At 44.1% G+C, this 23,086-nt stretch overlaps 1 protein-coding gene across 1 annotated transcript; it reads left to right on the top strand.

Annotated features, from left to right (window-relative positions):
- Window positions 1–784: 784 nt before the first annotated feature.
- Window positions 785–13,257, top strand: Cct4 (chaperonin containing TCP1 subunit 4). Its single transcript, XM_032916288.1, has 14 exons — window positions 785–1,046; window positions 3,434–3,486; window positions 4,450–4,539; window positions 4,985–5,093; window positions 5,757–5,899; window positions 8,112–8,233; window positions 8,632–8,764; window positions 9,867–10,006; window positions 10,617–10,713; window positions 11,113–11,223; window positions 11,318–11,448; window positions 12,105–12,339; window positions 12,763–12,876; window positions 13,052–13,257. Exons 1-14 carry the CDS (start codon window positions 920–922, stop codon window positions 13,064–13,066), a joined length of 1,620 nt encoding a protein of 539 aa, XP_032772179.1. The 5' UTR covers window positions 785–919; the 3' UTR covers window positions 13,067–13,257.
- The last annotated feature ends 9,829 nt before the right edge of the window (window positions 13,258–23,086 follow it).

Genomic DNA, 23,086 nt, shown 5'->3' with positions numbered 1-23,086 from the left:
TTAACTGTGAACTACTAGTGAATGGGTATTACCTATATAAACTTCCCTAGTCAATGATAGTGCTTATAGAAACCTTGGACGTTTACCTGGAGACAGATTCCATCGCCTTACTGTGGTTGACCCTGGGCTTTAGTGCCATCATCCATAAAGTCAAGACGATGGCACCTATTTCACGGGATTATGAGGAGGAATAGGTAAGGCAAAGGGTGTAAAGGCTTCACACTTTGTTCAGCAGATAACTACTAATCAGTTATTACTATGTTTATGTTCCCTAAGAGTCAGTGGCTATGTTTATAGAAGAGGTCGTAACTAGAAGGCAGACTGGATTTGGCAGGCAGTCACAGCTCCACAACTATTAAGATTTTGTGCCATTTAACCAGTGTATTTAAACCCCTAGGCAGACAAAAAAAATATACACAAGGGAAGAAACTTATTCATGGCAAATTTTTCCTCCAACACCTTTGCAAAGTGAATAAACTAGGAATAAAATTTAGAATTTTGATATAGATGTCTGGAAAATGCCGGCTGCGCCACACCCACTCCAGAACAAAGCCAGGGCTGTCACGGCTTCGTCAACATGACTAGCAGGAGCGAGTGACTCCGGTCTACATAGAATGGCACCTGTCACGCCTTTAAAACCTCCCGCTCCATCTCAGCGCCCAGGCACAGGGACGGGTTGACAGTCCGCAGGCGGGATCTCCGCGCTCAAGCTCCGCGGCCGGCGTGCTGCGGACAGCCCCTGACGTCATATCTGCGCCGGCACCACCGCAGGCCCCTTCTTCGGCTTCCGCCTTCTCTCCCGGCGTCGCTTTCTGGAAGGTTCGTGGAGGCGGCGGCCAGGGAGACCGTTACTCCACAGCAGGCCGGAATCCGTGTCCATCGGTCCTCCTGAACCCGCGCAGACGCCATCAAAATCGCCATGCCGGAGAACGTAGCTTCCCGAAGCGGGCCGCCCGCCGCGGGGCCAGGCAACCGCGGGAAAGGCGCCTACCAGGACCGCGACAAACCGGCCCAGATCCGCTTCAGCAACATTTCCGCGGCCAAAGGTATCACCCCTCGCCGGCCCGCCTAGCGGCGATACGGCCCAGCCTCTCACTGTGACCTTAGCCCTGGGTGGGTTGTGTTCCTTCAGAGGTGGGCTCGTCCCGTGGGCGCAGCTTTCTACTGAGTACTCCGGCGTGGAGGCCTCGGACACGCCCCATTGTGGGTCGCGCTGCTCCCTAGGTCATCCCCTGCGGGCTTGGGCGGTGTTCGTCACGTTGGTGCGGACAACGGTATAAGATGCTGCAATGATCCTTGAGGTCTGACGCTTCAGAACTAAAGCGTGGCTGTTCGTTAAACCTAGCGGTAGACGGCACAGCTAAATGAACTTTGTTTGGTTCCGTGGATAGACAGTATAAATTCCACTGAACCTGCACGTGGGGAACATGATGAAAACCAGACAGGCCTGAGTTTTATTCTTTGCATGTGTTATTTCATGTTTTTGACCTCTGAACCAAAGTTCCCTTACTATCAGTCCGGGGAAGATAAATCTTTGCTTTCTGTAGTTGTGAACATTTAGAGAAACCGAACTGGAGAAGGAAAAAAAAAATATGGAAGGAAAATTAAGACCAAAGCTTTTAGAGATATTGCCAGGGTTTATTTGGGTTGGAGAAGATGATGCATGATTCGAGAAGTGAAATTGCTGTCCTGTCTTTGGAAAGTCCTGGGACCCAGGGAATCATTGGCTTTATTTTCAGTAAAGCTGTAAGTTGGGTGAGGGAACAGTTTATTTGCAGGGTTGCTGGGAGAATTAAATATGAACCTGTACGAAGTAAACCTTGGGAGTATTGCAGTCAACCAGCCCAGGTGACCGCAGTGTGTTGGTGCTGTGAGGGTGCAGGATGGACCTTAAGGAGTTGGAGAAGTTGGCAAGGTGGTCGATCGAAGAGTCTTTTGGAAGTTTGGAGTGAATACCTGACACCTAGAAATTTATTGGGTTCATTAATTATGTATGTGGTGGTGGAGTTATTGGGATGTTGAAAAATCGAGCCATTTGAGTGACCAAAGAGTGTATGCTATATACAAAATGGGATGTTTTTACTTCAGGCAGCATCTTTGCTAGGGTTTCTATTACTGTGAGAAAACAGATTACGGAGTAACCTTTTTTAAAGATGGATTTATTTATGTAATTTATGTATATGGGTGTTTCGTCTGTATATTTGCATACCAGAAGGATTGGATCCCACAGGACCGTGGTTATACATGGTTGCTGGGTGCTGGGAATTGAACTCAGGAACTCTGGAAGAGCATCTGCTGAGCCATCATCTCCAGCCCTTCAACCTGCTTTCTTACCAGCCCAGGACCACCAGCCCAGGGATAGCCCCACCCACCCACAATAGACTGAACTCTTCCCCTCAATCACTAGTTAAGAACATGCCCTACAAGCTTGCCTGCAATTGACTTTTTCTTAATCGAGATTCCCTCCTCTGAGATGACTTTAGTTTGCTTGGGTCAACTTGATATAAACTATCCAGCACCTGTCAAAAGCACAAAAATTAAAACAGGACAGGAGTCATGCCCGTAGGAAGGATTGGTTACCAAATTGCCTGTAAAGCTATCTAGTTACTAAAAGAGCAAAGGGCAAACTAGTTTTTCCAAGTTAGAACAAAACCCTAGGAAGTAAGAAAGGCTTCTTCCAAATACAGCTGGAGTTTAGTTCATTTTGGAGTTATCTGTCCCCTTTGAAAAAAAGACAGTGGTACTTGCTTAATGGTGAGGAAGACTTCACAGACAGAAAATACTGCTAGCTCAGTGTGAACCATTTAACAGTCACTAGCTTGTCTTACAGATTAACCTTCTAGAAATGTAGAGTCTGAAATACGGTATTTTTTGGAGTAGTGAATATCTTGAAACAGGTCCACTAAAATCATCTCAAACTTTGATTATGACTGCTAGACCAAAGTCATGACATACGTAAAATATTAGTATTATACGAGGTATATCTGTTAAATTATTCTTTACCTGATGTGGGCAAAAGCATACTAGTTAAGGGACATAGAAGAATTATTAGACTATGGGTCCCGCATGTGTGTTCTCAGCGGATTATGTTTTGTTGGGGAGAGGAAAAGCTAATGAATGTGCTGAGTACAACACTCGGGTTTTAGCTGTTTGCTGCTGCTTGTACTGTTAAAGAAAAGAAGAAATAACACTAAGAACTTAAGACTAGATTGTGCCATTTTGATTCTCACAGGCATTTTGAAATTTTGCTCTACATAGACCTAGCACATGTGAAGTGGTCTAGTGTCTATTAGGGTTGTTATTAGGCATGAAGTTTTAGAGGCATAGTAAGCTGGTATATACCATATCCTAAAGAGCAACTTTGAAACAAAATGCTTTTGCCTTTTTCTTTAAGTCTTGGTTTAATGTGTGACTTTTGTTACTCTTTTAACAGCGGTTGCCGATGCCATTAGAACAAGCCTTGGACCTAAAGGAATGGACAAAATGGTAAATTTAGATAACTCATTACTTGTTGAGAACTTGTGTTCACATTCACAGTCAGATGAAAGGTGGTGCTGTTTCAGGGCTGACATCTGGTAGAACACTTGCTTAGGGTGGAACAAGGCCCTAGGGTTGAGCCCGTGTGTAGTGCCTTGTAATACCACCTCTTCCTCCTCAGATCCCTCCAAAGTCTTACAGTTCATCAAGAGGAGAGATTACTTAGGTAGTATAGTATTTAACTGTATATTTTAATGCTTTTTGGATTGAGACTATCCCTTGGTCCTCTTGCTTCTGCTTGAAGTGCTGGGGTCACAGGCCGTGCTAGCGCGTTTGGCTGTTCATTTATTTTGAAACCTGAGCTTACTGCTGTGCCTCAGCTTCTGGAATGCTAGGAGTACAAGTGTGAGCCGCTGTGCCTAGTTCAACTATTTAAACTTTTTTTCTTAGCTGACTGGCACTGTAAAGCAGATAGAGTCTAATTTGGATTGGGGTGTCCTTAGATTGAGAGCTAGTTAGCAACCAAGACGAAGACAGACCAATATGGCTAGCCAAGGAATTTGGGGGATCTGAGCCAAGGTCCTCATGCTTGAGCAGTGGCCACTTTCCTGAATGAGCTTTACCTCTAGACTACTTTACATACCCTGAGTGAGCAGGGGCCAGAGAGATGGACGCATACTGCTTCTACAGGGGTCCAGGCTGCGCTTCCGTCACTAGATAGAAGGTCTGATACCCCTGATCTCTGAGCACTGTGCTCAGTTATGTATACACACGCTTAAATGTGATCGAGCAACCCAGGCAGAGCCAGTCACTTACTTTACAAAGTTGAGTTGTTCCGAATGTTCTTACTGGTTTACTAATGAATGAATGTTAAGTTAAGCAGCATACATAATAAACTAAGTTGTATGTAATAGTAAATGGAATAGAGCTGGTAGAATACTGCATTAAAGTTTTAAAAAACCAACATTCCAGATTCAAGATGGAAAAGGCGATGTGACCATTACCAATGATGGTGCCACCATTCTGAAACAAATGCAAGTATTACACCCGGCAGCCAGAATGGTAAGTGTAGAGGAGACACGATCTCAGTCAGTAGCCCAGTGACCTGGTACGCACTGTGTACCCTTGGACTTGGCAGCCAGCCAGCTTCATCCTGAGTGCTGGGGATTATATTCGTGGGCATGTGCTGTCAAGTGTACTTGTATGATACTCAATAGAGTTAACTTTGATACTATTTAAACTGGAGAATCCTTTATCTTTATGCTAAAAACGTACATTTCTAAGATACTGTTCTCTGGGTGTGAGGTGTTCTATAAGAGCTTGGGGGCTTTTTTATTTTGCTTTTTTGTTTTTTGCTATGGACTGAATCCATGGCATCATGCAAGCTCACCAAGAACTATACACTACTGAGCTACGTCAACAGTTCTTAGAAAACAAGTGTTTGAGTTAGATGTTACTGGGTTCTCATTTCTTAGAGAACCCATGTTGGCATGTTCTGTTCACATAGCTGGTGGAACTGTCCAAAGCTCAAGACATAGAAGCAGGGGATGGCACCACGTCGGTCGTCATCATTGCTGGCTCTCTCTTAGACTCCTGTACCAAGCTTCTGCAGAAAGGTAGGTAGAATATAAAATAAAATACTTTTTATTACTGAAGAAAGACAAATATTTTTTTAAAGGCAAACATAAAAAGCCAAGCTATTAAGTAATGTGGGATTTAATTTGAAGTGACTACTCTTTTGTCAAGGATTTCTATTTGCTTCTTACTTTTGCAAGGCTTCTTTTTGTAGAAATAAATAGAATTCTGCTTTTCAAAAATAAACGATAGCACTGTTACTAATCTCAGGCGTGGAGAGATGCCTTAGGTGAGACGAGCTCTTGCTTTCATACGTAGTGTTCATCACAGCAACTCTCCAGTTCTGCCTTAAAGTAAATAAATGTATTCAGTGTTTTAGAAAGCATTAAATTGGTTTTAGCTTTAATACTGCATGAAAATGTACTTCACGGGTTTCAGATTGAAAAGTTAGCTCTTAACCATAATGAGCACTCATTTAAGCCAATCTGCCTACAATTGAATTGTAAATTAGTTTGTGTGGTGAGCATTTGGAGCCTCTGGTATTGCTTAGTATCTGCCTTCTATTGCTGGAGGCCCTGGGATCAGCCTCAGCACCACAACAGAAAAAAGGAAAAGAAAGTATTAGATTACTCTGTCATTTTAATGAGTAAAACACTTTAATGATAAATAAGTAGTTTGTAATTAACCTGGTTCATAAATGGCAGGTATACATCCAACCATCATTTCCGAGTCATTCCAGAAAGCTTTGGAAAAGGGTCTTGAAATCCTTACCGATATGTCTCGGCCTGTGCAACTGAGCGACAGAGAAACCTTGTTAAATAGTGCGACCACTTCACTGAACTCAAAGGTGAGACAACCATTGAGGGAGAATTGAATTACAGATGATGGTGTGTTGTGATGCTGTGAGCATTGATTTGCTAAACTGTATCTAACACTGCCTCAACAAGACTAGTAATCATTTCTGTAATGGAATTGTTTTAAGATTGAGGTAAAATGATCAGTAAGGCTAACAAGAATAAGGAGTTTTAGCTGGACATGGTTGTACACACCTTTGACGCTAGCTATCAGCAGGCACAGCAGGCAGACAAATCTCTGAGTTTGAGGCCAGCTGGTCTACAAATGAGTTCAAGGAAAACCAGGGCTGTACAGAGAAACCCTGTCCTGGGAGGGGGGGAAACAAAGCAAAAAGAATTAGGAGTTTTTCATAGGTGCAGTATCCATTTGTACTTTTTCATTTACTGCATCTTAACACTTGTTGGTAAAGCAAAAACTGGGCTTTTAAATTGGGAACTTTTTCACTGCCAAAATCCAAGGCTGTCATAGAATTTCTGTCAATGTAGGTTTTTATTTAATATGTGAAAATGTGGAAAGTTTTCTACATCTGCTGTCCTCAGGATTTTATATAGCCATTCCCATTTTACAGAATGGGGGGAATAAACATAGAAACTCAATGACTTACGCATGGCACGCGTGGAGAAGATAAAACTGGTATTTGAGCTCAGTATGGATTGCCCATCCACTAGTCAGCTCGTGGCACATGTACTGCTTTTCTTATTTGCAAGATTTAAAGTAGTGGGGATATAAATTTCTTGGGAAAATTCAGGTGAAATAATAAAAATGTAAAATTAGGGACTGATGAGATTTCCTAACAGTTAAGAGTATTTGCTGTTTCTCCAGAGGATCTGGGTTCAATTCTCAGCATCTGTGTGGCTACTCAGAACAACGTGTAACTTCAGTTCCAAGACTCCTACCGCCCTCTTCAGACTTCCCTAGGTGCCAGGCACAAACATGGTGCACAGACATACAGGCTGGCAGAATATCCGTACAGATGAATTTTTTAGAAGTTTGTAAACAAAACTATTAAAAAGTTTTATGTTGGGGTTGGGGATTTAGCTCAGTGGTAGAGCACTTGCAAGCGCAAGGCCCTAGGTTTGGTCCCCAGCTCCAAAAAAAAAAAAGAAAAAAAGAAAAAGAAAAAAGTTTTATGTTACCATCTGTTCTATTATGATTTCATCCAGTAACAAATCTTTTTTCTTGCATTCCTTTCCTCTGGTAATACATAGTAAGTTCCAGGCAAGCCAGGGCTACATGGTGAGGCCCTGTCTCTAAATAACCTAAATGGTATTAGAAACATGTAGGTTCCATGGTATAATAATGGTTAGCACTCTGGACTCTGAATCCAGCGATCTTTAAGTAAGAGCACTTTTTTTGGGCTGGAGAGATGGCTCAGTAGTAAAGAGCACTGACTGTTCTTCCAGTGGTCCTGAGTTCAAATCCCAGCAACCACATGGTGACTCACAACCATCTGTAATGAGTTCTGATACCCTCTTCTGGGGTGTCTGAAGAAATTTCATGAATACTATCTGTCTTAGTTAGGGTTTTTATTCCTGCATAAAACATCATGACCAAGAAGCAAGTTGGGGAGAAAAGAGTTTATTCAGCTTATACTTCCACATTGCTGTTCATCACCAAAGGAAGTCAGGACGGGAACTCAGGCAGGTCAGGAAGCAGGAGCTGATGCAGAGGCCATGAAGGGATGTTACTTACTGGCTTGCTTCACTTGGCTTGCTCAGCTTGCTCTCAAGACTACCAGCCCAGGGATGGCACCACCCACAATGGACTAGACCCTCCCACTCTTGATCACTAATTGATCATTGAGTAAATGCCTTAAATAGCTGATCTCATGAAGGCATTTCCTCAGGAGAGGCTCCTTTCTCTGTGATAACTCCAGCTTGTGTCAAGTTGACTCACAAAACCAGCCATACACTATCCATTGTCTGTCTTCTCAGCCCTTGGTATTAGGTACATAAATAAGCTGATGTGATGGTTTCATTACACAATCAATTTAGGTGGGAACTCTTCACATAAAATTAAATGTCCAGATAGTGCCAAATGTAATAGAAAAAAAGCATGTATATTTTTATTTGTATATCAGGCAACTTGCAAACTGGGTGGGAAAAACAACCTTAAGTTTTTAGTGTCTCATCTACTAAATCCAGAGCTGGTATTTATTTCTTAAATTATTGCTTTGTAAAAGTAACTTTCTGTCTTAAATCTAGGTTGTCTCTCAGTATTCAAGTCTGCTCTCTCCAATGAGTGTCAATGCAGTGATGAAAGTGATCGATCCAGCCACGGCTACCAGTGTCGATCTTAGAGATATTAAAATAGTTAAGAAGCTTGGGTAAGCATCTCTAATTTCAATTCAGTTTTTGCCAAAACCAGATAACTTTGAAGAAAGAGCTGGGGTGACTTATGCATTAATGCCAGCCCTTGGGAGGCTGAGGTGGGAGGCCGGCTGTGAGTTCATGGCGAGCCTGGGATAAACAGTGAGCTCCATGACAGTCTGAGCTGAAGGGAGAGAGGCTCTGTCTCCACAAAACCTTCAAGCAGCCATTCTTAGACTGGTGCCCTTCCTGCCAGTGGATGCAACATAAGTGAAGGTAACTCTGAAAGTGAGAGTTAGGTATGGCGATCTCAAGGGTTGGCTTGTGCTTCCTTATGGTAAGACGGACGTGCATCCATGGGTTCTGAGAATGATGAGACCAAAGCACTTTTCTCTGCTCTGATTGTTTTTCCTAGTGGGACGATAGATGACTGTGAGCTGGTGGAAGGCCTTGTTCTCACACAGAAAGTGGCAAATTCTGGCATAACGAGAATTGAGAAGGCTAAGATTGGGCTTATTCAGTTTTGCTTATCTGCTCCTAAAACAGATGTAAGTAAAATCCAAGCTGATTTCCTACTTAGTAACTATCTAATCAGATGTGTTCTTTAAGAAGAAAATAGAAAATGCTGGTACTGGTGATGTCTCTAAAATATAGAGCTCAAAACAACTAAATTGAGACAAAATCAGAATTGGTTGCTGCTTCAAGTATCATGAGGTGGAGACTACAGGCGTTGGGATGTGTGTAGACTACGTGTGTGTTATGCTCATTCCTTGAGTTTGCAGATTGTGTCTAGCTTCCTGAGATACTGCCTGATGGATCCCACAAAGATTGTGTTGTTTGTGCAGTGGAGCCTTAGACTAACTTGATAGCCAAACTATAGAAGTCATTATTTATGTAAGATATTACCGTCTTAGTGTAGTTCCCTAAAAAGTATGGCACCTCAGACTTTATATTCTGCCAATATATAGGTTTCTTCGGTATTTTGTTTCTCAGAAAAAAAAAATATATGAAAATTGATGGTTATTTTTTTTGTGCCATATATATAACAAGTCACAGAGTAAAAAGGATGTAATTAAAATTATTTCTATAATACGTATGGTGTGTAGAACAGCTTCATTTTGAGGACTCTGCATTTTTCACTTACCAAAAATGTACATGCAGAAAGTTTCAGAAGCGGTAGAACCTGGTGTGGTCATACATGCCTGTATCCCAGTACCTGGGTGTAGGGTGGTGAGTTCAAGGCCAGCCTGCGCTGTGAGCTACATACTGAGAGCTGTCTTTCAAACAGACAGACACCGGTGATGGGTGTGACTGAAAAGTGATGGACTGGAGAGGTGGCTCAGCGGTTAAGAGCTCTGACAAATGCCTTTAATCCCGGCACTTTAAAGGCAGAGGCAGGTAGATCTCCTGAATTCAAGGCCAGCCTCATCTTTGGAGCAAGTTAAGTTCTAGGACAGCTTTGACTATACTGAGAAACCCTGTCTTAAAATAGAAAGCTAAAACTTAATTTAATTAATTAATAGCTTTATTTATGTATGTCATTTTAGATCTTTTTGTGTGCCTATCTCTAACTGGTAGGTGTGGGCTGGTCTTTCACTTAACATTAAAATCTCTTGCTGTAAATGATTGCTGAGTTCTTGTTCCCATCAGATGGATAATCAGATAGTAGTATCTGACTACGCCCAGATGGATCGAGTGCTTCGAGAAGAAAGAGCCTATATTTTAAATTTGGTGAAGCAAATTAAGAAAACAGGATGTAATGTCCTTCTCATACAGAAGTCTATTCTAAGGTCTGTTCTATTTACTCTCTTATCTCGAGACTTAAAATTGATTTGGGGATCCTACAAGTAATTAAAAAATATTTATGTGTATGTGTTTGCTTAAGGGTATGCACTGCATGTGTACACCATCTGGATCCCTTGGAGATGAGCAGAAGGTGGTGGATGCCCTGGAACTAGGTTGGGTTTATGGGCAGCTGTGAGCTGCTTTGTTAGAAATCTAGGAACTGAACCTGAGCCATCTTTGTCCCTGCCCAAGCAAATTTTAAAAGAGACAGTTACTTAGTCTCTAAAGCACAGGAAATCTAAAGAGTATATTTTGGTGCATCATATTTTCATTTATAAAGACAGGACTATTTTTTTTCTTGATAATTTAAACATGGGCTATAGTTTGTCAGAACACTTTGTCAGAAGCACTTAGGCAGAGGCAGGCAGATTTCTTAAAGCTACATAGGAAGAGTTTGTCTCAAAAAGAAGAAAGAAGAGAATTTTGGACTTATAAATGAACATTAAAAAGTGTTTCCCGTCATAATTAGCCATTTGAATAAGAGTAAAATTAAAATCTTAACTACTGAACAATAACAATTCTTAAACCTAAGATAAAAATACTTTTGTGTTTTAGAGATGCACTTAGTGATCTTGCGTTACATTTTCTGAATAAAATGAAGATTATGGTGGTTAAGGACATTGAAAGAGAAGACATTGAATTCATCTGTAAGGTAAAATTAATGTGTGTGAAAATACCCACTAGCGTGTGTTATGGGTTTGATTTTCCTGTTGTGGTTAGTGTGTGTGTGTGTGTGTGTGTGTGTGTGTGTGTGTGTGTGTGTGTGTGTGTGTGTGTTTGTATGCATGAATCCCTACACCACACCATCCTTTGGGAGGCCTGGTTTGGGCCTCGGTCCCTGTGGGGCTGTGAACCGCCGTGTGGGTAGAGCGGCCAGCCCCTTAACTAGTGGGCGGTGTCTCCCCGCCCAGCACAGCGGTGGTTTTTGGTTTTGCAGTGCAGCATTGAGTCTAGTGCTCTGAATAGAATACCAGACAAGTGCTTGTTCTTCCATTGAGTTTTGTCTCTAGCACAATGCTGTCTTGATTTGTGGACTTGATTATCTTCCCAGACAATTGGAACCAAACCAGTGGCTCACATTGACCAGTTCACTGCTGACATGCTGGGTTCTGCTGAGTTAGCAGAGGAAGTCAGTTTGAATGGTTCTGGAAAACTGTTCAAGGTAATAATATATTGTTAAGCTTTATTTATCTTGCCTTGTTTTGGTTTGGTTTTTCTTTTAGCACATTGCTTAATTTGACATTTATTCACTAAAGATTACAGGCTGTACAAGCCCAGGCAAAACAGTGACAATTGTCGTCCGAGGCTCTAACAAACTGGTGATTGAGGAAGCTGAGCGCTCCATTCATGATGCTCTCTGTGTTATCCGATGCTTGGTGAAGAAGAGGTAATGTGACCTCCGCTGCATACAACTCGTTTCAGTGTCTGTGTGTGTGTGTGTGTGTGTGTGTGTGTGTGTGTGTGTGTGTGTGTGTGTGTGTACAGTGTAGCATGTTGGGGGAGGGGCACTGGGGCAATCTCTTTCCTGCCCTCATGTAGGTCCCAGGTCCTGGGAACCAAACTTGGTTGGTGTGGGGCATTTTACCCGCTGAGCCATCTTGCCGGCCCCAGTATTCTCAAGACTGTAGTTTGAGGCTGGAATACAATACCACCATTGATAGCACTGCTCGACTAGTTCAGCCTCCACGCAGGGCTGCGTACACCAGGTGTGGTGGGGCACACCTGTACCCTAACACTTAGGGGTGAAGGAAAGAGGATCAAAGGTCTGTCCTCCTCCACTTCATCCAAGTTACAGGCCAGCCTACCTTTAAAAACAACCACCTGCTGTATTTTGACTTTTTTGTTTGTTTGTTTGTTTGTTTTGTTTTGTTTTGCTTTCTTTTTTTCGGATCTGGGGACCGAACCCAGGGCCTTGCTAGGCAAGCGCTCTACCACTGAGCTAAATCCCCAATCCCATATTTTGACTTTTTAAAGTTAGATAATAAATGACTTAAAATCGCTTCCTTTGGGGTGAAACAAGCTAAAAATGTTTGTGAATTTCAGAGCTCTTATTGCAGGAGGTGGTGCTCCAGAAATAGAGCTGGCCCTCAGACTGACAGAGTACTCCCGGACACTGAGTGGCATGGAGTCCTACTGTGTTCGAGCTTTCGCAGATGCCATGGAAGTCATTCCATCTACACTGGCTGAAAATGCTGGCCTGAATCCCATCTCTACCGTAACAGAGCTAAGAAACCGCCATGCCCAAGGAGAAAAAACTACAGGCATTAATGTCCGAAAGGTAATAATCTTGATGCTTACGGCTGCTGAAGAACAGATTGGTAGAGGAATCGTTGTTTACAATTTTGTCATTGTTGGTTAGAAGGCATTGTACTTAAAAGTAGTGTGATTTTTCTTTTTTCCTTTCTTTTTTTTATTCACACCTGAGACCTGGCAAGCTTACTGTATGTCCTTCAGAATAAAAATGAAGCCTTGGGAAACAGCATTTAAATGCCATTTACTAACTTGTAAGAAGTTGGTCTGGCCTTTCATTTCCTGGGTTGTAATTTAGAGAGGGCACTAGTTAAGTAGGTGTAAGTGTGAACTGGTTCTTGTGTTGTGAGGACCAGCAGTTATCCTGCCTGGTGAGCTCAGAAGAGTGATAGCTGTGCTCTTGCTGTTTACTGTGTGTGTTCAAATTCTGAAGGCATCTGCTTCCCTGCAGGGTGGGATCTCCAACATTTTGGAGGAAATGGTTGTTCAGCCTCTGTTGGTGTCGGTCAGTGCGTTGACCCTAGCGACTGAAACTGTGCGGAGCATTCTGAAAATTGATGATGTGGTAAGCAAACAGACGGGGCAGTCAAAAAGGAGTACTTAAAGTTTGTTACCCACCAAGAAGAGAACAATTCATAGCTAATTTTTTTCCATAAAAATGGGGCAAAATTTACCTTAAACATGATCTAACATTTTATGCCATTACAAATTTTGAAACCTAAGTGTTTTTTTCTTATCAGGTAAATACTCGATAATCTGGATGAGGCTGGCCGACTGGCACGAGTATGAAGAGAAGTATTGTGCTAGAGTGGAAGATGATCGCCTCGTCCCTTGTCTGGAAGCTTGCTTCTTCAGAGTGTTTGGACATTGTCTTCCAGTTGGCATTTGTTGGGAATTGTATTGAAACAATGTAATGAAAATATTAAATACTTGGTTTTAAACTCCACATTTGTCATTCCAAAGCTATATTGTTTTTAATACTTTGGGGGAAATGCCTATAGTAAACTACAGCCCTCAAAATTTAACATTTACCTCTTGATCTAACCCCTTGGTCCTGTGTATTCTTGGTTTGTCCATCTGTGGTTGTATTTGTTGGGGTTTTGTTTGTTTTTTGAGACATTCTAGCTGACCTCAAACCTGTGATCTGCCTCCACCTTCCAAGTGCTGGAATTCACAGCTGTGCACAGTTTGTACAGTTCTTGGGGTTGAAACCCAGGGCTTCAGGCTTTTTTTTTTTTTTTTTAATTTGAGATCGTGTCTCGTGTAGCTGGGCCTGGAATTGATTGTGTCACTGAGGGCTGTCTTGACTCCTGATCCTCCCTTGTCCACTTAAATGAATGCTGAGATTACAGGAGTGTGCGAGATGTACGGTTTTTATAATTTCCTTTGGTTTGTATATTGGGGAGGAGAGTACATGATATGGTACATGGAAATAAGACAAATGGGGAACAAATCAGTTCTCTTCTTTCACCTTGTGGGTGTCCAGGATGAACTCAACTTGTTAGGAGTCTTGACCCCTAGTTGGAAGTTTTTTATTTTGGTTTGCTTTAATAGGCTGTGGTGGTGCACACCTCTAATCCCAGCATTCAGGTGGCAGAGGCAGGTGGGTTACTGTGGGTTCCAGGTCAGCCAGGGTTATACATAGTGAGACCCTGTCTCAAAAAGAAAAAAGTTGGGGTTGGGGATTTAGCTCAGTGGTAGGCGCTTGCCTAGGAAGCGCAAGGCCCTGGGTTCGGTCCCCAGCTCCGGAAAAAAGAACCAAAAAAAAAAAAAAAAAAAAAAAGTTCCTTTGTGTTTATCACAAATACCTCCCCCCACCCCCACCCCGGAGCTGGGGACCGAACCCTTTCGCTTCCTAGGCAAGCGCTCTACCACTGAGCTAAATCCCCAACCCCCGTGTTACTTTTCTATTGTGATAAAACACCATGACCAGGACAACTTACGGAAAGAATTTATTTGGGCTTACAATTCCAAAGGGTTAAGAAAGAATCCATGGTGGCAAACCAGGAGGCTTGGAAGGATGAGGGCTTGCATTTTGAACCACAAGCACAAAACTGAACTCTAATGGTGCCAGTCTTGACATTCTCAAAGCCTGCCTGCCCCAGTGACATCAGAAGGCCATATCTTATAAGCCAGCCAAACTACCACCAACTGGGCCTGGTCACCACCTGGAGCCATGGGAGACATTGCATACACAAGTACCCCTTCCCATAGAAAGCCTCAAAGAATAACTGATTCTAAAGTAATACAAAAGAAGCCTGTCATTGCCCATCAGTCTTCTCCAGAGGAGTGCTAGTTGAGGTTCCTATGAGTATTCTGGTTGAGAGGATGGCCCAGTGGTAGAGACTTTTATCAGTTCAAAACAAGCCCATGCTATGTGGCACATTTTACAGTCAGATGGGTTTAGCTTCTTATTGCCAACCACTCACTATACTTCACACGTGAAATATTTCACTCATGTCTCACCATGATTATAAATTTCAAATTAGCTACCTTAATTCTAGTTACATACCTATGAGTTTTTAAAGCCTGATAGGTACTTATCACTTATTTTCACACCTTGGAATAAAAGCCTGATTTTACGGTCAGCTATGTTTTGGCCTGCATAATACAGTGCTTCATTACCTCTATTACAATCCAAGAAGTTAAGAAAAATGAATGTTTGAGTCTAGGGTCTTGAGATAAAGATACTTGAATCATCCAGAATTTAGTTTTTCTTTCATTTTAGTTGTATAAACTATACAATTATTTATAAAACAATTGAATATCTTGGAATGGTATATCTTAGAAATTTAGGTCAAAATAATATTCCAGTTCATAATAATGGATACTGGGATATCCATTACTACTTAAGTCTGTCTGAATATGCAGCTGTTTTGACAGACTTCTGCTAACCACTGCTTATGTGGAATTTGCAGTGTTAGAAAACCACTACCTTAGGATTTGATGTAGGGGGTTATAGCACAATAGCTAACAATCCTAACAACGACTTCGTTGTAGGGATTATAACAAGTCAGCTCACCCAAAGGGACTCTGCTCTATTAAAGCTGAAAGATGTTACCCTGCCAAATTTAAAAGGATGTACTTTTTTTTTTTTCTTTTTTTTTGGAGCTGGGGACTGAACCCAGGGCCTTGCGCTTGCTAGGCAAGCACTCTACCACTGAGCTAAATCCCCAACCCCAAGGATGTACTTTAAAGGGGCTGGAAAGATAGGTGTATTTAAGTGTATTCCTCAGTTCTCTATTCATAAGATTTCTAAGTGTTTAGAGTTTAAGGAGTGGTGTGCAGACTATATCCTCCAAGTAGATTTGCCATTCAGTCAATTCCAAAACGTGTATGAAGTGGCCTCAGTATGCAAAATCAGAAAGAGATCTCAGGTAGTGTTCCTGTGTAGGAGGTCACATGTGGAGCTTGTGTAAGGAACCTATCACCACCCAAAGGTTAGGGGCCTAACACAAGTCAGCGGTTTGTAAGGAACCTAGCAAAACAGAAAAGGTGTGCACCTGTTAGAAAGGCTAAGCAGTGCTATGTAAAACAGGGCACCAGAGTTGTGGAAGAGCTGCACTTAGATTTATGAGGGGTTCTTAGAAAGTGGCAGAGGTCATGGTGCCACAGATAAGCACTCGGGAAACTAGGAATGAGACCCAGGGTTGTTCCCTCAAAGGCAGACATGTACAACCTATTTTCTGCCCAGAAGGGTGGGATGGACATGGGTGATTCAGCTTGGTGACCTTTGCACCATGTGGCCAGGAGCACACTGGCTCCTCCCCCAGAGGATCAATCTATAGAGCCCATCTTCATGGAAGGTGCCATGTGTACTTTACAGAGATTTGATGTAGTCACATCTTAAACTTTATTATATACATGGGAGAATTTTGCTGAATTGTGCTGTACTTAAATATGTCTAAAAAAATCTAGTGTCTGACTCCCAGAGTGAACCAGCACTGGCTCCTGAGCTCCTCCCTCCAATGTTGCTCTCCCCGCCATGGCGGTAGCAGAGAGCTCTGCAAAACAAGCCGTTGATCTGTTCACTAGATTACCCATTTCTAGTTGTGGGCATGCATTTTGTATTTTAGCCTCATTGAACTACGTGCAGTAGAACTCTACCCCTGAGGAGATGACAAAGGAGATGAGCATTTCTCACACATTCACTAAAACGTGTCAAACTGTGCTTTGGAGCATAAAATATGCCAGGGCCTCAAATCTCTTTCAAGTGCTCATGGTAAAGCCTGCGAGCTCCTGAGAAATCTACCCTGCCTCATCAAAGGGAGCTAAAGCCATGGACCCTTTCAGATCTGCCCATTTCTGTTCCCCTCCCTCTATTTAGCTGTTACTCGATGTCTGCAAATTTAGAATACTGTCGGCCGAAAGTTTTCTATTCGCTGTACTGAAGGACACTGATGTCCTTCATACCCATTATTTACTATTTCATGATCCTAAAACCATCAGCTTACAGGGCTTCAGTCTGTAGACAAGTCTTGTTTTTGAGTTGGCTTACACCAAATCCCGTCACAGAACTAGCTGTCATTCCGACGGCTATGGATCCCTCCCCACCTCTAGCTTTTCGGAACCAACCAGTATCCATCAGTTCCTGCAAGAGGCAAGCTCAGCCAAACCAGAGGAGGCAGGGTAGGTGAGGTGATGGAGACCTCGCAGGGGCGAGCAAGGAAGGGCTGGTAGCAACTGCGTCAGAAACAGGTTCAGTGGAAGGCGTGCCGCATAATGTGGAAACTACTGGAACCTTATGGTGGGGGCAGGGGCGCTACTTCTAAGTAGTGTTACGTTCCAGGTGGCTGAGACTTCACTGAAAGACCATCCGAAGCGGCCAAAAACCTAAGATCGATCAGGAGGCTGGTGGGGTTGAGCTGGGAGGGTGTGGTTCCTGTGGGCTCTCGCCCCCTCCGAGCCTGCGGCTAAGCTAGCTGCAGAACCCCAAGACAAGCTACCCCATCACTCACTGGTCCGAGGGACAGGCATTTCCTATGTCTAGCATCTTACTGGTCAGTCGAGAAAAAGGAGGGCGGGACAAATAAGTATTCTCCCTCTGATTGGTCAACTCGTGAAATTCTTGTCAATTAGAGATGAACTGCGTTCTCCGCCATGTTGAATAGCACGCTGCATTGCCTGTCCTTTTCTTGGGCTGGTCACCCAACGCCCGTTCTTTCCTGTTCCTCTGTGCTCTAATATGTTGATCCAGTTAATAAAAACCCGCTTTCTGCGTATACCGCGAGAAGTCCTCGTTCAGATAGACCGAAATAAAGCTAGAAACCAGAGAAAAGCTCAGTCCCTAGCCGCGGATCTGGGTGTCATTCAAGAGAATCAGTAATTGTCCCGGTGCTGATGAGATTCCATTGAGCAACTCTCTTGGAGATTGCGTTTTACTTTAGCTTACTGTGGTAGTCATTAGTGTAGCTTCGGATAGTTATGCTTCTAGAATGCCCCGTTAAACCGCAGGATTGTATCAGAAACCATCATTAGACGTTAGCTGGACTCAGGGCTCGCATTTGTGACAGTGAGAAAGGACGTTGCGTGCGTTAAGGTCCTTCGCCACCTCCTGTAGCGTCCCTAGTAACCGCGCCCCTAGTAACCGCTCTCCCCAGCCAGGATCTGCGAGCGAGGCGGCGGCGCCAGCTCACCCGCCTCGGGCCGGCGCGGGCGCTCGGGCTCGGAGGCGGGGCAGTGGCTTCGCCGCACTAGGCTATCAGACCGGCTGCTGCCAACCTCCACCTGCCAGCAAATCCCATCACAGGAGCAAGGGCCTCCCAGTACGAACGCGAAGACCCCTTATAGTCCTTGGTAGCAGCGGCGTTGGCGGCGGCCGTGGAGGAGAAACAGAAGAAAAGGATGTGGCAGATACGGGCGTTGGTAATGTGGGAGCCCGGCGGGGTCTGGGGGCTGTCCCGGTCCTCACCAGCAGGGACGGGTGGAAATGCGGTGTCCTCTGCAGACCCTTCCTGCTCTCTGCTCCAACTAAAGACTAATGCAAAACTTTCTTGGAGAGCATTTTTTATAGCTATTTCTAGAGTGTGCACAGAACAGAATTCTACTTCTTATTTATTCTCCAGCATATCGTGAGAATAAATATTCTTCAGTTCTTTGAAGAATATTTTTTTCTTTTTTTCTATTTTTAATTTTTGTTTTTTCCCTTGAGGAAAACTGATGTGCCTATCTATAGTTTTCACAAAACCTCAGATGATAAGTTGGACTGACAAGTGTATCTTATCGGTTTTGGTTAGTAGTGGATTTTAGCAGTCCTTTAGGAGAGCCTGTTTGAAGTTCAGTGGACAGATGCTCCATAGATATAGAGAAACATCCGGATAAATCCCCGAAATCCCAAAGTTTACTAAAGGGGCCATACGGGTGCAGTGAGGTCTTTTCGCAAAACATTTTCAGTATTATGTCCTAGATGCGTTTCTAGCAGGAGAGCACAGTCTTCCTCTATCCTCTCTACTTCTTTTCCATATATATATATACATATATATATATATATGTATATATATGTATATATATGTATATATATGGATTATGGTTTATTTATTTTATACATATGAGTACACTGTCGCTGTCTTCAGACACACCAGAGGAGGGCATCAGATCCCATTACAGATAGTTGTGAGCCACCATGTGGTTGCTGGGAATTGAACTCAGGAACTTGGAAGGGCAACCAGGGCTCTATCCGTTCTATTCATTTCATTTGTTTGTTTTTAGATTTATGTGTATGAATGTGCGCAGTGTGAGTTCCTGGGAGTTCCTGACCGTTGTGATGGGGGCTGGGAATCAAGCCTAGGTGCCCTGCAAGAGCAGCAAGTGCTCTTAAGCCATCGCAGAATCCTTTTTAGTTTGTCTGTCTCTTGAGACATAGCCATGGCTGTCCTGGAACTCAAACTCACAGAGCTCTGCCTGCTTCTGCCTCCTGAGTGCTTGGTTTAAAGGTGCATAGTAAAATGCCCAGCTTTTATTCATTTAAAAAGTCTAGCACTCTGCTGGTGTAAAGCACCAGGAAGGAGCATGTCTGTGTGTGTGTGTGTCCACGTGCACATGTGTGTGTGTGTGTGTGTGTGTGTGTGTGTCCACCCTAACCCCTGCCACTTGGTTTCTTAGCAGTGCTGGGGGTGGGATGAAGGGTTTGTGCTTTAGGCAAGTGCTGTACTAACAGCTACAAACTTGGTTTTTGTTTTATTTTAGACAGGGTCTCCTTTGGTTCAGGATTGCCTCAAATTTGCTGTTAAACTCCTGACCCTTCTGCGCTCCATCTTCCCAATACTGGGATTTAGGCACCGTGGCTGGCCTGTAGCAGCTTTTTCAAGGTTATGTAAAGTAGACAGAGGCCCAAACCATCAGAATCCTAGGACTGGTTTATACCTGATAAGGCTGCCATTCAACACAATCTATCAAAGGTTACAGAAGGCAGAACGCTGGGGTGGAGGGAAGGAGTTGGATCCTGGATCAGAAGCCATTGTCTGCTACTCGCTGGGTGATTGTAGGACATGACTTCTGTTTCTCTGTCTGTAAAAGGACTATAATCGCCCCCATCTTCTGTTAATAAGAACCAGAGGAGAGAATGGGTGTCATTTCTAGAGAGTTTACATAAATTAGTAATTATAACTGCCAGCTTGAACAGTTCACTTGGAAACTGACGTATACTCTGGCAGAAAGGTCTGTCCTTTGTATAGTTGTGCTTAGGTTCCAAAGTGCCCTGCTCACTGAAGATTTGTGTTATAAGTGGAGTTTGGTTTCCAACACCCACATACACACCTGGTGAGTTGGCTTTTGTGTATAATCCCAGTGCTGTGGGAGGAAGAAACAGGCAGATTCCTGGAATTTGCCGAAAGCCCCATCTCAAAAAATAAGATGGAGAGTGACTAGGGAATTCACCCGAGATCGGATGTTAGGCTGCAACTGCTGCTCACCCCTGCACAGGCTGGGAAACTCCTTTCCCCAGCCCCACCCACCTGGGGGAAAACTCAGGCTAACACGTCATCACTCCTCTCCGAATTCCAGACAACCTGCCCAAGAGAGCCTCGGGAGGGGGTGGGGCTCAGATTCTGAGCACACGTGCACACCAACCATCCCAGCTCCTAGCCAGCAGATCTTCACTCCTCACAAAGCTCTGGAAAACCCCCTTGCTTTAGCCTGGATGTGACGTCACCGACCTCCACCTGTGAGATCGGTGAACCCACCCAAGAGCTGCCCCCTAATAAACCTGCCTTTATCCACTTCTAATCCGGTCTAATCCAGCCTGTATCTGTGTCACCGAGGGGAGAAAAAGCCTGTCATTGACCTCTGGTGCACACACACACACACACACACACACACACACACACACAGGCACATACACACACACACACACAGGCACACACACATAGGCACACACACATAGGCACACACACACAGGCACACACAGGCACACAGGCACACACAGACACACAGAGACAGAGACAGAGAGAACCTCAACATTTAATAGAGACATCAAAAGAGATTAAGGATTAGCCACCATAGTAGGAGGCCTGGAACAAGGCCCAGAGGGTCCCACATTCACTGAGAGAAGCAGTGAGGTGAGAAGGCAAGTGCTTCACATCAGTTCCCTAAAAATGAAGAAGAGAGGGTGTGTCCCCATAGGGGAGTTCTGTAGGTGGAGAGAAGGGCGAGTGGTCCTCTGGTGGTTTCTATTTTCCTGAAGAAATGGAAGGGCAGTGAGAACAGTCGCTTCGTGGGAAGATGGCAGGGAAGGCATAGCTGCTGGGGTAGTGGAGTCATCTCCCAGTGGTGCACTGGTGGTGAGCAGGCCGGGTCTAACTGAGTGTTGATAGTTACAGAATGCTGTCTGCTGTTTTCGAAAGCTCCACATCAGCCATGGTGACGACCACTGAGCATCTTCTCCTTTTCAAATATCTAATGGTAGAGCATTAGAAAGTGGAGTTAGACCTGTGAGCTTGAGACCACCCTAACCACGTGGAGAGTTCCAGACCAGCCTAGACAGCCTCATCCACAAAATCAATCAATCAATCAATCTCAAACATTGTCTGGGCCCAACGCCCATAGCGTAGTCTCAGTACTTGGGAGGCTGAGGTACACATATGTCATTAAACATTGTGGGAACTCACTCTTCCTCCCTTCCTCCCCTCCTTCCTTCCCTCCTTCCTTCCTTCCTTCCTTTCTTCCTCTTCCTCTGCTTCCTGGTCCTTCTTTTCTTCTTTGGAGTCAGGGTCTCACTGTGTAACCCTGCCTGGCTTGGAGCGCGTGGAGAAGAGGAATTATGTAGAGGAGGCTGGCTCCAAAGAGATCTGCCAACCTCTGCCTCCCAAATGTTATCATTAAAGACGTGTTCTACCGTGCCTGGCCCAGAGGATCTCATGTAGCATGTGCTGGCCTCAGACTGGCTACGTAGCTCAGTCTGACCTTGAACTCAGGGTCCTTCTGTCTCTGCTTTCTGAGTGCTGGAATTATAGCCAGGGTCAGCACTGAAAAGAAGATAAATTAATAAAAATTCCAGAACGTCAGATACACTCCGTTGACGACAACACAGACAGTTCTTAAGGTGCTGACACCAGTTAAGCCTCCGGTGCTGGGAGGACTGACACAGCCGTAAATGGGTCAAGCCACTCTCAGGAAGATTAGCCTTTTCCGTGGTGGCACTTAGAACACGAAAAGCTCACTATCAAGGAGGAGGAAAATAATGGCATTGCATGCACTCGTGGGGTTTTGCAAAGCAGACAGTCCTGGGGCAGAGGGCAAAGGTGAGGGAAGTGGGAGTAATTCCCTGGCCACTCGTCTGTTTTAGGTTAAAATACAAACAAACTAGGAGGGCCTATTGGAGAAGTGTTGCTTGTGTTAACAGTGGACTAGGCAGGCTCCTCACGCTCTCCTCATGATGCGCCTTCCTTTCACAGTTCTTCCAGGTCAGACACTTGCTGGTTTCAGTGTGGATGACGGAGGTAGGACCGTTGAAAAGATTTTCTGGGAGAATGAATGAGCCCAGGGATGTTCTGTCTGAAAATGGCTCCCTACTTTAACCAGAGGACATATAAATATAAAACACTGGCAGGTTCGCAGCCTGGTTTGTAGATTTTTTCATTTACGTTGGATTGTAGGCCTTTTCCTTAACACCCAGGAAGCCCACAGCAGCCCTTCAGTGACCTGGTTCCTCATATGGTTCAACCTTTGCAAAGGAAATGCCTGCCATTTTCCTTTGGTGGGAACTTACATATTTCTAGCTATACGGCCTTCCACACCGCAGATATTTACTGGACGTGTTTTCTCGGTCAGGCACTTTTCTAGGCGCTAGGAACACAAAAGCACAGAGCAAACAAGTGCTTGCCTTTGTAAGCTGACTCTCCAGTCGGGGCAGGCATGGGGCCGCCTTGGGTGGATGGTTGGTGGCTGAACAGTTCTGGAAAGGAAAGCAGAGAAGAAGGACTCACGGTACTCTGGGAGTTGCCATTTCACAGAGGATAGTCAACAAAGACTCTTGAGGTGGCATTTGAGTGAGGGGTGAGCAGCTGTCTTGGGCAGACTACGCAGACTTCTGGGTCGTCAGCATCCTTGAGAGACAAAGCAATCAAATGCAGGGAGCTCAGGGGACTCTGCTCATTATTTTGTTTGTCTGTCTGTTTGCTTGTTTGTTTGTTTTCAAGATTGGGTTACTCTGTGTAACCTTGGCTGTCCAGGAACTCATTCTGTACACCAGGTTGGCCTGGAACTCAGCGATCTGCCAGCTTCTGCCTCCCAAGGGCTGGGATTAGGGGTGGGTGACCCATCAATTTTTTTTTTTTTTT

This window comes from Rattus rattus, chromosome 11 (genome assembly GCF_011064425.1).
Source record: "Rattus rattus isolate New Zealand chromosome 11, Rrattus_CSIRO_v1, whole genome shotgun sequence".
In the NCBI taxonomy this organism is placed as follows: domain Eukaryota; kingdom Metazoa; phylum Chordata; class Mammalia; order Rodentia; family Muridae; genus Rattus; species Rattus rattus.
Note: the sequence above shows the minus strand (reverse complement) of the source record. Positions and strands in the feature narration are given on the sequence as shown.